Genomic DNA, 16458 nt, shown 5'->3' on the forward strand with positions numbered 1-16458 from the left:
TCTCCTCTCTCTGTCGTCGCTCTCCTCTCTCTGTCGTCTCGCTCTCCTCTCTCTCTGTCGTCTCTCTCCTCTCTCTGTCGTCTCTCTCCTCTCTCTCTGTCGTCTCGCTCTCCTCTCTCTCTGTCGTCTCGCTCTCCTCTCTCTCTGTCGTCGCTCTCCTCTCTCTGTCGTCTCTCTCTTCTCTCTCTCTCGTCTCTCTCCTCTCTCTGTCGTCTCTCTCTTCTCTCTCTGTCGTCTCTCTCCTCTCTCTCTGTCGTCTATCCTCTCTCTGTCGTCTCTCCTCTCTCTGTCGTCTCTCTTCTCTCTGTTGTCTCTCTCTGTTGTCGCTCTCCTCTCCCTTTCTCAGTCACACACCCTTTGACCTCTCTCCTATCAGACTCTGGTAACCCTGGATGAGGCTGGAGGTGATGGGGAGGATGATGAGATGGAGGAGGAAGAGCAGAACAAGAGTCCTGAACCAGCGCAGAACCAGCAAGCTGACCACACAGGTCTGTCTGTCAGAGTAGAAGAGAGGGGGGGTGGTGTATCGGGACAGAAGGGGACGTGTATGTGGACAGAAGGGGGGGAGTCCTCTCGTCCTCTAAACCATTTCTCTCCTCTAGCTGATGCTACAGGGTCTCCTGGTGCAGAGGATGACGGCAGGGGCATGGAGGAAATCAGGAGAATGGACTTTGTGACCGTGGATGAAGTGGGAGAGGAGGAGGAGGAGGAGGAGGAGTTGGTTACCACAAGGAGAGGTGCCAGGGGGAGGAAGAGGGCCCGACAGACCTCTGGTAAGATAGAGGGACACACACACAGACACACACACACACACAGTCGGAGACACACACACACACACACACTCAGAGACACACACACACACTCGGAGACACACACTCACACACGGAGACACACACTCACACACGGAGACACACACACACACACCCTCGGAGACACACACACACTCGGAGACACTCACACACACTCGGAGACACTCACACTCGGAGACACTCACACTCGGAGACACACACACTCGGAGACACACAGGATTTGAGTTATAATGTTGCAGCTGTATTTCTTCATCTTCTCTCATCACAGCCAGGAAACCAGTGAAGGTGAAGAAGGTGAGCGTCAAAGACAAGGAAGAGGAGGAGCCTCGGGCAGATACGACTCCTCCCACTGACACAGCTTCCGTTGACGCTCCCTCCTCATTGCTCCAAGTCGCTGTGACCTCAGAGGTGGACGCCCAACCAGCTGCCTCGGTCCCAGACCTCCAGGAGAAAGAGAGGGAGGCTGATACCCCGGCAGACCAACCCAGCCTGGAGGCCTCCTCAGCAGGGCAGGAGAGGCAGACGGACCCCCCTGAGAACCAGAGTCTGGAGGGGAAACAGGAGACGACAGATATCAGTGCTGGAAAGACTTGGACCGACTCCACGACACCACAAGGTAGAGAGAGAACGACATCAGATGTTCAGTAGTTCATGAGACACCAGTCAGTCTCGTAGCGTCACTGAGGTGTCTCATTCCTGTGGAGGAGTTTTATTTTTAAATCGAATGTCTCATCTTTTTCAAATGTGACCACAGACTGAGTCATTTTTCCTTGGCTGGTATCTGTATTCCAGGCGGTATGAATATCAGGTCGTCCCCGGATGTCCCTAATGGCCACGTGGTCATGAAGACGTGTGTTTGATAGGAACGTAATGACATGATATCTGGACTCTGTTCTTGCTGCCAATTTTATCTGTTTTCTCCCTTCGCCTTTGTTCTTCCTGACTCCCTCTCTCTCTCTCATCTCCACATCTCTATCTCTCTCTCTCTCCACATCTCTCTCGCTCTCTCTCTCTCTCTCTCTCCACATCTCTCTCTCTCCACATCTCTCTCTCTCTCTCTCCACATCTCTCTCTCTCTCTCTCCACATCTCTCTCTCTCCACATCTCTCTCTCTCCACATCTCTCTCTCCACATCTCTCTCATCTCCACATCTCTCTCTCTCTCTCCACATCTCTCTCTCTCTCTCCACATCTCTCTCTCTCTCTCCACATCTCTCTCTCTCTCTCCACATCTCTCTCTCTCTCTCCACATCTCTCTCTCTCTCCACATCTCTCTCTCTCTCTCCACATCTCTCTCTCTCTCCACATCTCTCTCTATCTCCACATCTCTCTCTCATCTCCATATCTCTCTCTCTCTCCACATCTCTCTCTCTCCACATCTCTCTCTCTCCACATCTCTCTCTCTCCACATCTCTCTATCTCTCCACATCTCTCTCTCTCCACATCTCTCTCTCTCTCCACATCTCTCTCTCTCCACATCTCTCTCTCTCTCTCCACATCTCTCTCTCCACATCTCTCTCTCTCCACATCTCTCTCTCTCCACACCTCTCTCTCTCTCTCTCTCCACATCTCTCTCTCTCTCTCCACATCTCTCTCTCTCTCTCCACATCTCTCTCTCCACATCTCTCTCTCTCCACATCTCTCTCTCTCCACATCTCTCTCTCTCTCTCCACATCTCTCTCTCTCTCTCCACATCTCTCTCTCCACATCTCTCTCTCTCCACATCTCTCTCTCTCCACACCTCTCTCTCTCTCTCTCCACATCTCTCTCTCTCCACATCTCTCATCTCCACATCTCTCTCTCTCTCCACATCTCTCTCTCTCTCTCCACATCTCTCTCTCTATCTCCACATCTCTCTCTCTCTCCACATCTCTCTCTCTCTCTCCACATCTCTCTCTCTCTCCACATCTCTCTCTCTCTCCACATCTCTCTCTCTCTCCACATCTCTCTCTCTCTCCACATCTCTCTCTCTCTCCACATCTCTCTCTCTCTTCACATCTCTCTCTCTCTTCACATCTCTCTCTCTCTTCACATCTCTCTCTCTCTTCACATCTCTCTCTCTCTTCACATCTCTCTCTCTCTTCACATCTCTCTCTCTTCACATCTCTCTCTCCACATCTCTCTCTCTCTCTCTCTCTGTCTCTCTCTCTCGCGCTCTCTGTCTCTCTCTCTCGCGCTCTCTGTCTCTCTCTCTCGCGCTCTCTGTCTCTCTCTCTCGCTCTCTCTGTCTCTCTCTCTCGCTCTCTCTCGCTCTCTCTCCCTCTCTCTCGCTCTCTCTCCCTCTCTCTCGCTCGCTCTCTCTCTCGCTCTCTCTCTCTCTCTCCACATCTCTCTCTCTCTCCACATCTCTCTCTCTCTCCACATCTCTCTCTCTCTCCACATCTCTCTCTCTCTCTCCACATCTCTCTCTCTCTCCACATCTCTCTCTCTCCACATCTCTCTCTCCACATCTCTCTCTCTCTCCACATCTCTCTCTCTCTCTCCACATCTCTCTCTCTCTCGCTCGCTCTCTCTCTCCACATCTCTCTCGCTCTCTCTCTCGCTCTCCTTCTCCACATCTCTCTCTCTCTCTCTCCTTCTCCACATCTCTCGCTCTCCTTCTCCACATCTCTCTCTCCACATCTCTCTCTCTCCACATCTCTCTCTCTCTCCACATCTCTCTCTCTCCACATCTCTCTCTCTCCACATCTCTCTCTCTCCACATCTCTCTCTCTCTCCACATCTCTCTCTCTCTCCACATCTCTCTCTCTCTCCACATCTCTCTCTCTCTCCACATCTCTCTCTCTCTCTCTCCATCTCTCTCTCTCTCTCTCCACATCTCGCTCTCTACACATCTCTCTCTCTCTCTCTCTCCACATCTCTCTCTCTCTCCACATCTCTCTCTCTCTCTCTCTCCACATCTCTCTCTCTCGCTCTCTCTCGCTCTCTCTCTAGAAGACAGTGAACAGAGAAGAGAGGAGGAAGAGGAGCCTGAATTAAAACGTTGTCGTTCTGAGTCTCCTCTGATCACAGACTTCAAACTGCCTCCCTTCAGCCCTCACAACCCTATAGGTGATACTGACAGACTCACACCCCGACAGACAGACACACACACACCATTTCTCATCAGGTTTAACTGACCCGCCTCTCTCTCTCTCTCCTCTCCAGGCCAGGACTTTGTGGTTCCTAAGACAGGGTTCTTCTGTAAGTTGTGTTCTCTGTTCTACGGGAGCGAACACACAGCCAAGAAGACCCACTGCAGCAGTCTGCAACACTATCAGAACATGCAGGTATCAACATCACTATACCAGTTAGTTTGGGGGCCGGACTGACGGGTGGGGGGGGGGGGGGGGAGAGGCCGGACCGACGGGTGGGGGGAGGGCGGACCGACGGGTGGGGGGAGGGCGGACCGACGGGTGGGGGGAGGGCGGACCGACGGGTGGGGGGAGGCCGGACCGACGGGTGGGGGGGGAGGCCGGACCGACGGGTGGGGGGGAGGCCGGACCGACGGGTGGGGGGGGAGGCCGGACCGACGGGTGGGGGGGGAGGCCGGACCGACGGGTGGGGGGGGAGGCCGGACCGACGGGTGGGGGGGAGGCCGGACCGACGGGTGGGGGGGAGGAGGAGAGGAGGCCGGGTGGGGTGGAGGAGAGGCCGGATCGACGGGGGGAGGAGGAGAGGAGGCCGGGTGGGGTGGAGGAGAGGCCGGATCGACGGGTGGGGGGGGGAGGCCGGACCGACGGGTGGGGGGGACGCAGCCAAGGAGAATAATCTAAATTAGAGGTATATTTTTACACCTGTTAGTTTGATACATTGGAATTGACTGGTTTCATTATTAGGCCTGTAAATAACCAGTTCTGTAGGACAACTAACAATGATAATAACCTCTACCTTTCACCTCCACCCTCTCTCGTTCTCTCTCTATCCCCCCTCTCTCGTTCTCTCTCTATCCCCCCCTCTCTCGTTCTCTCTCTATCCCCCCCTCTCTCGTTCTCTCTCTATCCCCCCCTCTCTCGTTCTCTCTCTATCCCCCCCTCTCTCTTTCTCTCTATCCCCCCTCTCTCGTTCTCTCTATCCCCCCCTCTCTCGTTCTCTCTCTATCCCCCCTCTCTCGTTCTCTCTCTATCCCCCTCTTTCTCTCTCTATCCCCCTCTTTCTCTATCTTTCCCCCTTCTCTCCCCCTCTCTCTCTTTCCCCCTCTCTCTCTCTCTCCCCCTCTCTCTCTCTCTCCCCCTCTCTCTCTCTCCCCCTCTCTCTCTCTTTCCCCCTCTCTCTCTCTCTCTTTCCCCCTCTCTCTCTCCCCGCCTCTCTCCCCGCCTCTCTCCCCCCCTCTCTCTCCCCCCTCTCTCTCCCCCCTCTCTCTCTCTCCTCCCCCTCTCTCTCTCTCCTCCCCCTCTCTCTCTCTCCTCCCCCTCTCTCTCTCTCCTCCCCCTCTCTCTCTCTTTCCCCCCCTCTCTCTCTCTCCCCCCCTCTCTCTCTCTTTCCCCCTCTCTCTCTCTTTCCCCCTCTCTCTCTCTTTCCCCCCTCTCTCTCTCTTTCCCCCCTCTCTCTCTCTTTCCCCCCTCTCTCTCTCTTTCCCCCCTCTCTCTCTCTTTCCCCCCTCTCTCTCTCTTTCCCCCCTCTCTCTCTCTTTCCCCCCTCTCTCTCTCTTTCCCCCCTCTCTCTCTCTTTCCTCCCCCTCTCTCTCTCTTTCCCCCCTCTCTCTCTCTTTCCTCCCCCTCTCTCTCTCTTCCCCCTCTCTTTCTCTCTCTCTTTCCCCCCTCTCTTTCTCTCTCTCTTTCCCTCCTCTCTCTCTCTTTCCCCCTCTCTCTTTCTCTCTTTCCCCCTCTCTCTTTCTCTCTTTCCCCCTCTCTCTCCAGAAATATTACCTGAAGCGTCAGAAGCAACAAGCAGGAAGTTCTAGCCTCGGCTCCGTCTCCAAATGACCCCCTTGACCCTGGATGTTTCCCAAATGGCACCCTATCCCCTACATAGTGCACTACTTTTAGACCAGAGCCCCGTAGTGGTGCCATTTGACTCCCAACTCAATCAATCTATATTTTCTCATTTGTTTGTCTGAAACAACTGTAAGTCTGGTCATAATACGACACTCTATGGGGAGACAGAGGATCTGAGTACAGGAGTGTTGATCCAGGATCAGTCTCCCCCCCAGTCCATATAGTTATAGATCAGCCCCCCCCCCAGTCCATATAGTTATAGATCAGCCCCCCCGCCAGTCCATATAGTTATAGATCAGTACCCCCCCCCCCCAGTCCATATAGTTATAGATCAGTACCCCCCCCCCCCAGTCCATATAGTTATAGATCAGTCCCCCCCGCCAGTCCATATAGTTATAGATCAGTACCCCCCCCCCCCCCAGTCCATATAGTTATAGATCAGTTCCCCCCCCCCCCCAGTCCATATAGTTATAGATCAGACCCCCCCCAGTCCATATAGTTATAGATCAGACCCCCCCCCCCCCCCCCCAGTCCATATAGTTACAGATCAGTCCCCCCCCCCCCCGTCCATATAGTTATAGATCAGTCCCCCCCAGTCCATATAGTTATAGATCAGTACCCCCCCCCCCCAGTCCATATAGTTATAGATCAGTCCCCCCCCCCCCCAGTCCATATAGTTATAGATCAGCCGTCCCCCCCCAGTCCATATAGTTACAGATCAGTCCCCCCCCCCAGTCCATATAGTTATAGATCAGTCCCCCCCCCCAGTCCATATAGTTACAGATCAGTCCCCCCCCCGTCCATATAGTTATAGATCAGACCCCCCCCCCCCCCCAGTCCATATAGTTACAGATCAGTCCCCCCCCCCGTCCATATAGTTATAGATCAGTCCCCCCCAGTCCATATAGTTATAGATCAGTACCCCCCCCCCCCCCCCCAGTCCATATAGTTATAGATCAGTCCCCCCCCCCCCCAGTCCATATAGTTATAGATCAGCCGTCCCCCCCCAGTCCATATAGTTACAGATCAGTCCCCCCCCAGTCCATATAGTTATAGATCAGTCCCCCCCCCCCAGTCCATATAGTTACAGATCAGTCCCCCCCGTCCATATAGTTATAGATCAGCCCCCCCCCCCAGTCCATATAGTTATAGATCAGTCCCCCCCCCCAGTCCATATAGTTATAGATCAGTCCCCCCCCCCCCCCCCCCAGTCCATATAGTTATAGATCAGTCCCCCCCAGTCCATATAGTTATAGATCAGTCCCCCCCCCAGTCCATGTAGTTATAGATCAGTCCCCCCCCCCCCCCAGTCCATATAGTTATAGATCAGTCCCCCCCCCAGTCCATATAGTTACAGATCAGTCCCCCCCCCCCCAGTCCATATAGTTATAGATCAGTTCCCCCCCCAGTCCATATAGTTACAGATCAGTCCCCCCCCCAGTCCATATAGTTATAGATCAGCCCCCCCCCCCCCCCAGTCCATATAGTTACAGATCAGTCCCCCCCAGTCCATATAGTTACAGATCAGTCCCCCCCCAGTCCATATAGTTACAGATCAGTCCCCCCCCCCGTCCATATAGTTATAGATCAGTACCCCCCCCCCCCCCCCAGTCCATATAGTTATAGATCAGTCCCCCCCCCCCCAGTCCATATAGTTATAGATCAGCCGTCCCCCCCCAGTCCATATAGTTACAGATCAGTCCCCCCCCAGTCCATATAGTTATAGATCAGTCCCCCAGTCCATATAGTTACAGATCAGTCCCCCCCGTCCATATAGTTATAGATCAGCCCCCCCCCCCCAGTCCATATAGTTATAGATCAGTCCCCCCCCAGTCCATATAGTTATAGATCAGTCCCCCCCCCCAGTCCATATAGTTATAGATCAGTCCCCCCCCCCCCCCCCAGTCCATATAGTTATAGATCAGACCCCCCCAGTCCATATAGTTATAGATCAGTCCCCCCCCCAGTCCATGTAGTTATAGATCAGTCCCCCCCCCCCCAGTCCATATAGTTATAGATCAGTCCCCCCCCCAGTCCATATAGTTACAGATCAGTCCCCCCCCCCCCAGTCCATATAGTTATAGATCAGTTCCCCCCCCCAGTCCATATAGTTACAGATCAGTCCCCCCCCAGTCCATATAGTTATAGATCAGCCCCCCCCCCCCCCAGTCCATATAGTTACAGATCAGTCCCCCCCAGTCCATATAGTTACAGATCAGTCCCCCCCAGTCCATATAGTTATAGATCAGTCCCCCTCCAGTCCATATAGTTACAGATCAGCCCCCCCCCCCCAGTCCACATAGTTATAGATCAGTGTGTCCCCCCCCAGTCCATATAGTTACAGATCAGTCCCCCCCCCCCCCAGTCCATATAGTTACAGATCAGTCCCCCCCCCCAGTCCATATAGTTATAGATCAGTCCCCCCCCAGTCCATATATTTATAGATCAGACCCCCCCCCCCCCCAGTCCATATAGTTACAGATCAGTCCCCCCCCAGTCCATATAGTTACAGATCAGTCCCCCCCCAGTCCATATAGTTACAGATCAGTCCCCCCCCGTCCATATAGTTATAGATCAGACCCCCCCCAGTCCATATAGTTAGTTATAGATCAGTCCCTCCCACCCATATAGTTATAGATCAGTCCCCCCCCTAGTCCATATAGTTATAAATCAGTCCCTCCCCAGTCCACAGAAAGTTATAGATCAGCCCCCCCCCCCAGTCCATATAGTTATAGATCAGTACCCCCCCCCCCAGTCCATAGCTTAATACAATTAAGTCCCCCCCCCCCCCAGTCCATATAGTTATAGATCAGCCCCCCCCCCCCAGTCCATAGTTATGATCTTACAGGCTGATCCAGGATCAGTCCTCCCAAGGCTTTGTGAATATGGGCCCCAAAGTATCAGAACAGTTTGATGGTTTGTGTTTTTTTGGGTGGGATTTGGATGTTTTAATTTAACTAGAGAAGAGAAACGTCTACAAGATTTGCTCGGGAGAAAATAATACATTTGAGTTTTATTAGAAGTTAAAAATGTTTTGGTGTCTGTTGATGTGATTTGATAGTCAGACATTAACACACACAGATTATGACAATACATTGGTGTCTGAAGGTCAGCAGCACATCACCATTCATTAGAGTGCATATATACACTACCAGTCAAAAGTTCTAGAACACCTACTCATTCTAGGGTTTTTCTTTATTTTTACTATTTTCTCATACATTGTAGAAAAGTAGAGAAGACATTGGAGTACGCAGGAAATAACACATATGGAATCATAGTAACCAAAAAAGTGTTAAACATATCTAATATATTTGAGATTTTAGATTCTTTAACAGTGGACCCTTTGCCTAGATGACAGCTTTGCACACTCTTGGTATCTCAACCAGCTTCACCTGGAATGCTTTTCTAAAAGTCTTGGGAAGGAGTTCCCACATATGCTGAGCACTTGTTGGCTGTTTTTCCTTCACTCTGGCGGTCCATGAATCCCAAACCATCTCAATTGGGTTGAATAGGTGATTGTGGAGGCCAGGTCATCTGATGCAGCTCTCAATCACTCTCCTTTTTGGTCAAATAGCCCTTACAGCCCGGAGGTGTGTTGGTCTATTGTCCTGTTGAAAAACAAATGATAGTCCCACTTAAAGACAAATGAGATGCGTATGGCGGTATCCCATGTGAATTTTTCTGTAAAGATGAGACACGATTTGTGATCTGGGGAAGGGTACCTAAACCTTTCTGCACTGGAAGGTTCCCAAGAACACACTGTTCGGAACCAGCAAGACTTCCTAGAGCCGACCACACTGAGCAATCAGGGAGAAGGGCTTTGGTCAGGGAGGTGACCCAAGAACCTGATGGTCCCTCTGACAGAGCTCCAGAGTTATTCTGTCAAGGTGGGAGAACCTTCCAGAAGGACAACCATCTCTGCAGCACTCCACCAATCAGGTCTTTATGGTAGAATGGCCAGACGGAAGCCACTCCTCAGTAAAAGGCACATGACAGCCAGCTTAGAGTTTGCCCAAAGGCACCTGAAGACTCTGACCGTGAGAAGTAAGATTCTCTGGTCTGATGAAACTGAGATTTAACTCTTTGGCCTAAATGCCAAGCGTCACGTCTGGAGGAACCTGGCACCCTCCCTATGGGATGCAGGAGTGGCTTCAGGGCAAGTTTCTGAATGTTCTTGAGTGGCCCAGCCAGACCCAGAACTTGAACCTGATCTAACATCTCGGGAGAGACCTGAAAATAGCTGTGCAGCGACGCTCCCCATCCAACCAGACAGAGCTTGAGAGGATCTGCAGAGAAGAATGGAAGAAACTCCCAAAAAAAAGGTGTACCAAGCTTGTACCGTCATAACCAAGAAGACTCAAGGCTGTAATCGCTGGTGAAGGTGCTGAAGTACTGAGCGAAGGGTTTGAATACTCATGTAAATGTGATATTTCAGTTTTTATTCATTTATAAATAGCTTAGTTTTTTGCTTTGTCATTTGTTATTATTTGTGTCGAACTGCGTTGCTTTATCTTGGCCAGGTCGCAGGTGTAAATGAGAACTTGTTCTCAACTGGCCTACTGGTTTTATAAAGGTGAAATAAAAATGATGGGGCATTGTGTGTAGATTGATACTAAATAAATACAAATCTTAAATTTCGAATAATGGCTGTAACCTAGTAACACGTGGGGAAGGTCATGGGGTCTGAATACTTTCCGAACTAATCTGTAAGTCAGAAATACATGATTTAATTATTTGACATTTGAGTTTCTCAAAAAAATGCTACTTAGTCGAATAAGGCGGATGTTTAGCGTTTTGCAACAAAACCTGATTATTTGTCTCAGAAATAAACCATGTAGTGATAGTTGTTAAATTACATGTTTTAAAATCTAACAAACACCAATCATACTTTTTATTTTCTTCTTCACAATAGCTCATTTACCAATAATGTTTAATCTTTAAATTTAATGTTTAGTGTTTTGGAATAAAACTCCTATATACAGTTGAATTCTGAAGTTTACATACACCTTAGGCAAATGCATTTAAACTCAGTTTTTCACACTTCCTGACATTTAATCCTAGTAAAAATAGCTAGCTTTCCACAATAAGTTGGGTGCATTTTGGCCCATTCCTCCTGACAGAGCTGGTGTAACTGAGTCAGGTTTTTTCAATTCTGCCAACAAATTTTCTATAGGATTGAGGTCAGGGCTTTGTGATGGCCACTCCAATACCTTGACTTTGTTGTCCTTAAGCCATTTTGCCACAACTTTGGAAGTCTGCTTGGGGTCATTGTCCATTTGGAAGACCCATTGGCTACCAAGCTTTAACTTCCTGACTGATGTCTTGAGATGTTGCTTCAATATATCCACATAATTTTCCTCCCTCATGATGCCATCTATTTTGTGAAGTGCACAAGTCCCTCCTGCAGCAAAGCACCCCACAACATGATGCCGCCACCCCGTGCTTCATATACCTTGCATATGATATTTCCCATAGCTGTTAAGTTAGTGGTTTCCTACCATAATAAACTGTTTTCTAGGAGACACAGCTTGTAAAACCTCAGCACAAGTTCCCCGGATGTTTCTGGAATCCTGCTATATTGTGTGTTCCAGATTCCATTCTAAGAATGATGGAACTTTGTGAGAGTTCTATGGAAGTTCCATTAAAGCCAGAACACATGGTGTGTCACAGGGGGACCAGGAACTAGCGTGGCTAACGCTCATGCATCGCTGGAAGTTGGATTCAGTTTGTCAGCTCCGATAACCAACCATCACGACAGAGTCCGCTCAGATAAACAACCATCACTACGGAGTCCGCTCCGATAACCAACCATCACGACAGAGTCCGCTCAGATAAACAACCATCACTACGGAGTCCGCTCAGATAACCAACCATCACTACGGAGTCCGCTCAGATAAACAACCATCACTACAGAGTCAGCTCAGATAACCAACCATCACTACAGAGTCAGCTCAGATAACCAACCATCACTACAGAGTCAGCTCAGATAACCAACCATCACTACAGAGTCAGCTCAGATAACCAACCATCACTACAGAGTCAGCTCAGATAACCAACCATCACTACAGAGTCAGCTCAGATAACCAACCATCACTACAGAGTCAGCTCAGATAACCAACCATCACTACAGAGTCAGCTCAGATAGCCAACCATCACTACAGAGTCAGCTCAGATAACCAACCATCACTACAGAGTCAGCTCAGATAACCAACCATCACGACAGAGTCAGCTCAGATAACCAACCATCACTACAGAGTCAGCTCAGATAACCAACCATCACTACGGAGTCATGTGACATCACTAAACATTTTCATTGACTCACTGACTTCTTTTTAGGAAACTGTCTCCCTCTCATCCCCCTGTTCAGCCTCTCATCCCCCTGTTCAGCCTCTCATCCCCCTGTCTCCCTCTCATCCCCCTGTTCCGCCTCTCATCCCCCTGTTCAGCCTCTGTCTTTGTGTTTCTCTGTCTCCCTCTCATCCCCCTGTTCAGCCTCTCATCCCCCTGTTCTCTCTGTCTTTGTTTCTTCTGTCTCCCTCTCATCCCCCTGTTCAGCCTCTCATCTCCCTGTTCAGCCTCTCATCCCCCTGTCTCCCTCTCATCCCCCTGTTCAGCCTCTCATCCCCCTGTTCAGCCTCTCATCCCCCTGTCTCCCTCTCATCCCCCTGTTCCGCCTCTCATCCCCCTGTTCAGCCTCTGTCTTTGTGTTTCTCTGTCTGCCTCTCATCCCCCTGTTCAGCCTCTCATCCCCCTGTTCTCTCTGTCTTTGTTTCTTCTGTCTCCCTCTCATCCCCCTGTTCAGCCTCTCATCTCCCTGTTCAGCCTCTCATCCCCCTGTCTCCCTCTCATCCCCCTGTTCAGCCTCTCATCTCCCTGTTCAGCCTCTCATCCCCCTGTTCAGCCTCTCATCCCCCTGTTCAGCCTCTCATCCCCCTGTCTCCCTCTCATCCCCCTGTTCAGCCTCATCTCCCTGTTCAGCCTCTCATCCCCCTGTCTCCCTCTCATCCCCCTGTTCAGCCTCTCATCCCCCTGTTCAGCCTCTGTCTTTGTGTTTCTCTGTCTCCCTCTCATCCCCCTGTTCAGCCTCTCATCCCCCTGTCTCCCTCTCATCCCCCTGTTCAGCCTCATCTCCCTGTTCAGCCTCTCATCCCCCTGTCTCCCTCTCATCCCCCTGTTCAGCCTCTCATCCCCCTGTTCAGCCTCTGTCTTTGTGTTTCTCTGTCTCCCTCTCATCCCCCTGTTCAGCCTCTCATCCCCCTGTTCTCTCTGTCTTTGTGTTTCCCTGTCTCCCTCTCATCCCCCTGTTCAGCCTCTCATCCCCCTGTTCAGCCTCTCACCCCCCTGTTCAGCCTCTCATCCCCCTGTTCTCTCTGTCTTTGTGTTTCCCTGTCTCCCTCTCATCCCCCTGTTCAGCCTCTCATCCCCCTGTTCAGCCTCTCATCCCCCTGTTCTCTCGGTCTTTGTGTTCCTCTGTCTCCCTCACAGACCGTCCCAGCATGCACATTCTTTCGCTTCTGGTCCCCACACACTGTTGCCCTTTCAAAGAGAATTGTGTTGTTACAAAGTGTGTGTGTGTGCTCCCTAGTGACGCAGCGGTCTAAGGCACCGCTTCTCAGTGCTAGAGGCGTCACTACAGACACCCTGGTTCGATTCCAGGCTGTATCCCAACCAGCTGTGATTGGGTGTCCCAGAGGGTGGCGCACAATTGGCCAGGGGTAGGACGTCATTGTGAAATAAGAATTTGTTCTTAACTGACTTGCCTAGTTAAATAAAGGTTAAATAAATTTTAAAGACGATATATTTACAGAGACAACATTCAGCCTTTATTTAGGTTTTATACACAGATGTCTCTGAGAAGGAGATACTAGCTGGAAACAAAAAATTATAATAAATATAATTAATTTTTGTGTTTCCCTGTCTAAATATAATAATATAATAAATATAATTTATTTTACCATTATGCATGTGAGGTGACCAACTTCAACATCGATGTGACTGCCTGTGTGTTTCTCTGCTCGTGCGTGACAGAGAGAGAGTGAGCGTTGGGTCCACTGGCCCTTTAAGAGACTGGCAGCTGGGGATTGGTGTGTGTGTGTGTGTGTGTGTGTGTGTGTCTTTCCATAAGTCAGCTGGTTGGTGTGTGTGTGTGTCAGAGGAGCAGTCCCATACAGTCTCAATCTCTCTCTCTGTGTCTCTCAGTGGACAGTGCACAGTAAGGATACTGCCAGGGACTTGGAATACTCTTCCTCTGTTTCTCTCTTACCTCCAGCAGGTTCTGTTCAGGAACGCAGCTAGGTGACGGTGTGTGTGTGTGTGTGTGTGTGTGTGTCGGGCCGGGCGGTCCAGGTCAACACAGTGTGTGTGTACGATGCTGCGAGTGTTTATCCTGTGTGCTGAGAGGCTTCATACAGAAGACGATGACGTCAGTGATGCCTACTGCAGAGTCGTCTATGAAGGTAAGAGGGCGGGGGTGTGTGTTTGTGTGTGTGTGTGGGGCACAGCAATGCAACAGGACTGATAGGAGGGGTGTGTGTGTGTGTATGTCCCTGCATGCAGTAATGGTATAGGTTCTGGCTGCCAGAAGGGGACATTTTTACCAGTAGGAGCGTTTCATTGGTCTCTTCCCTTGTTTCTCTTTCTCACTCTAGCTGTCTCTCTACCTTAATATCTCTCCCATGTTCTTCTGCCAGCAGCTGAAGTTATTATTAAAAGTGCACTGCTGGTAATGAATGTGGCACAAGAGTGCTCTGGCGTTTGGTGCAGAGAGAGAGAGAGAGAGAAAGGGAGAGGGAGGGAGAGAGAGAGAATAGAAAAGGGTGTTTGGTGCAGAGGGAAGGTGGGGGGGGGGGGTATTTTGATTTGGGAGGAAACCTTCATCAGCAGACTTCAGGTTATCTACAAAAAAAAACAATGTCAAAGTACAACTAGAGAGATAAAGGTTGAGACAGAGAGAGAGACAGAGAGAGAGAGATAAAGATAGAGCTAGAGAGAGGTTTCAGTTTGAAGGAGAGAATAAGGGAGAGAGAGAGAGAGAGAGAGGTTTCAGTTTGAGGGAGAGAATAAGGGAGGGAGAGAGAGAGAGAGGTTTCAGTTTGAGGGAGAGAATAAGGGAGAGAGAGAGAGAGAGAGGTTTCAGTTTGAGGGAGAGAATAAGGGAGGGAGAGAGGAAGAGGACTCAGGTTTCAGTTTGAGGGGGGTTGTCCTGCTGCAGCATGCCATGGTGTTAGTCAGTACCAATACATCATTATGGTTTACTTTACACAGTGGGACCTCTCTCTCTCTGTGTCTTTCTCTGTCTTTCTCTCTCTCCTTTTCTCCCTTTCTCTCTGTCTTTCTCTCTCTCTCCCTCTCTCTCTTACCTCTCTCTCTCTCCCTCTCCCTCTATCTCTCTCTCTCTCTCTCTCGCTCTCTCTCTCCCTCCCTTTGTCTCTCTCTCTGTCTTTCTCTCTCTTTGTCTTTCTCTCTCCCTCTTCCCCCTCTCTCTTTCTCTCTCTCTCTCTTTCTCTCTCTTCCCCCCTTCTCTCTCTCTCCCTCCTCTCTCTCTTTCTGTCTCTGGTTAATTTTAGAAAGGCACTACCAGTAATGAACATGGCTGCCCAGCATTAGTGCAAGGTAGAGAGAGAGAGACAGATAGAGGGAGGGGTGAAGATATGTGTATGTGTGTATATATATATATATATATATATATATATACAATTGAAGTCGGAAGTTTACATACATACATACATAGAGTCATTATAACTTGCTTTTCAACCACAAATTTCTTGTTAACAAACTATAGTTTTGGCAAGTCAGTTAGGACATCTACTTTGTGCATGACACAAGTCATTTTTCCAACAATTGTTTACAGACAGATTATTTCACTTATAATTCACGGTATCACAATTCCAGTGGGTCAGAAGTTTACATACACTAAGTTGACTCTGCTTTAGAAGCTTCTGGTTGACTAATTGACATAATTTGAGTCAATTGGAGGTATACCTGTGGATGTATTTCAAGGCCTACCTTCAAACTCAGTGCCTCTTTGCTTGACATCATGGGAAAATCAAAAGAAATCAGCCAAGACCTCAGAAAAACAATTGTAGACCTCCACAAGTCTGGTTCATCCTTGGGAGCCATTTCCAAACGCCTGAAGGTACCACGTTCATCTGTACAAACAATAGTACGCAAGTATAAACACCATGGGACCACGCAGCCGTCATACTGCTCAGGAAGAAGACGCGTTCTGTCTCCTAGAGATGAACGTACTTTGGTTTGAAAAGTGCAAATCAATCCCAGAACAACAGCAAAGGACCTTGTGAAGATGCTGGAGGAAACAGGTACACAAGTATCTATATCCACAGTAAAACAAGTCCTATATCGACATAACCTGCAATAGAGCGTGACATGGTGATGTTCTAGTCTAGAATTTCTATGTTGGTGTGAGTATGGTTCCCAAATGGAGCTGGTGATCGCTGCCTCTAATTGGGGATATAGTTGGTCCTTTTCCCACCTACTTACTGTTCGTGAGATATTGTTTCCTTTTGGTTTAGTGCGCTACGAACTTCACATTAATTTATTCTTTGTTGTTTTTTTTAAGCTTCACTTTAATAAATAAACTCTACTGGTCCACATGTCCACACGACGAACGTGACGGAGGCAAACAAAACCTGACTCACCAGCAGGAGGAATGGGCCAAAATTCACCCAACTTATTATGGGAAGCTTGTGGAAGGCTTCCCGAAACATTTGACCC

At 49.6% G+C, this 16458-nt stretch overlaps 2 protein-coding genes across 11 annotated transcripts in view; both read left to right on the forward strand.

The window, feature by feature from the left end:
- The window catches only part of znf638 (zinc finger protein 638), a 45570-nt gene extending 39001 nt beyond the window's left edge, over positions 1 to 6569 (forward strand). For 9 of the 10 annotated variants that reach the window (XM_090183400.1, XM_090183394.1, XM_090183396.1 and 6 more), the window contains 6 exons: positions 377 to 488; positions 603 to 773; positions 1078 to 1425; positions 3743 to 3859; positions 3956 to 4077; positions 5647 to 6569. In XM_090183400.1, the coding sequence (XP_090039526.1) occupies positions 377 to 488; positions 603 to 773; positions 1078 to 1425; positions 3743 to 3859; positions 3956 to 4077; positions 5647 to 5712 (936 nt within the window). In that variant the 3' untranslated portion in view covers positions 5713 to 6569. The remainder of the gene's footprint in view (positions 1 to 376; positions 489 to 602; positions 774 to 1077; positions 1426 to 3742; positions 3860 to 3955; positions 4078 to 5646) is intronic. The other variant, XM_090183397.1, reaches the window with a different exon arrangement.
- Positions 6570 to 13755: 7186 nt separating this feature from the next.
- Positions 13756 to 16458, forward strand: part of dysf (dysferlin, limb girdle muscular dystrophy 2B (autosomal recessive)) — a 154535-nt gene continuing 151832 nt past the window's right edge. The window contains 1 exon segment of the mRNA XM_090185666.1: positions 13756 to 14180. Within this exon segment, the coding sequence (XP_090041792.1) occupies positions 14093 to 14180 (88 nt within the window). The 5' untranslated portion in view covers positions 13756 to 14092.

The sequence above is a fragment of the Oncorhynchus mykiss genome, chromosome 9 (assembly GCF_057628025.1).
Source record: "Oncorhynchus mykiss isolate SJ-2025 chromosome 9, ASM5762802v1, whole genome shotgun sequence".
Taxonomy (NCBI): Eukaryota; Metazoa; Chordata; class Actinopteri; order Salmoniformes; family Salmonidae; genus Oncorhynchus; species Oncorhynchus mykiss.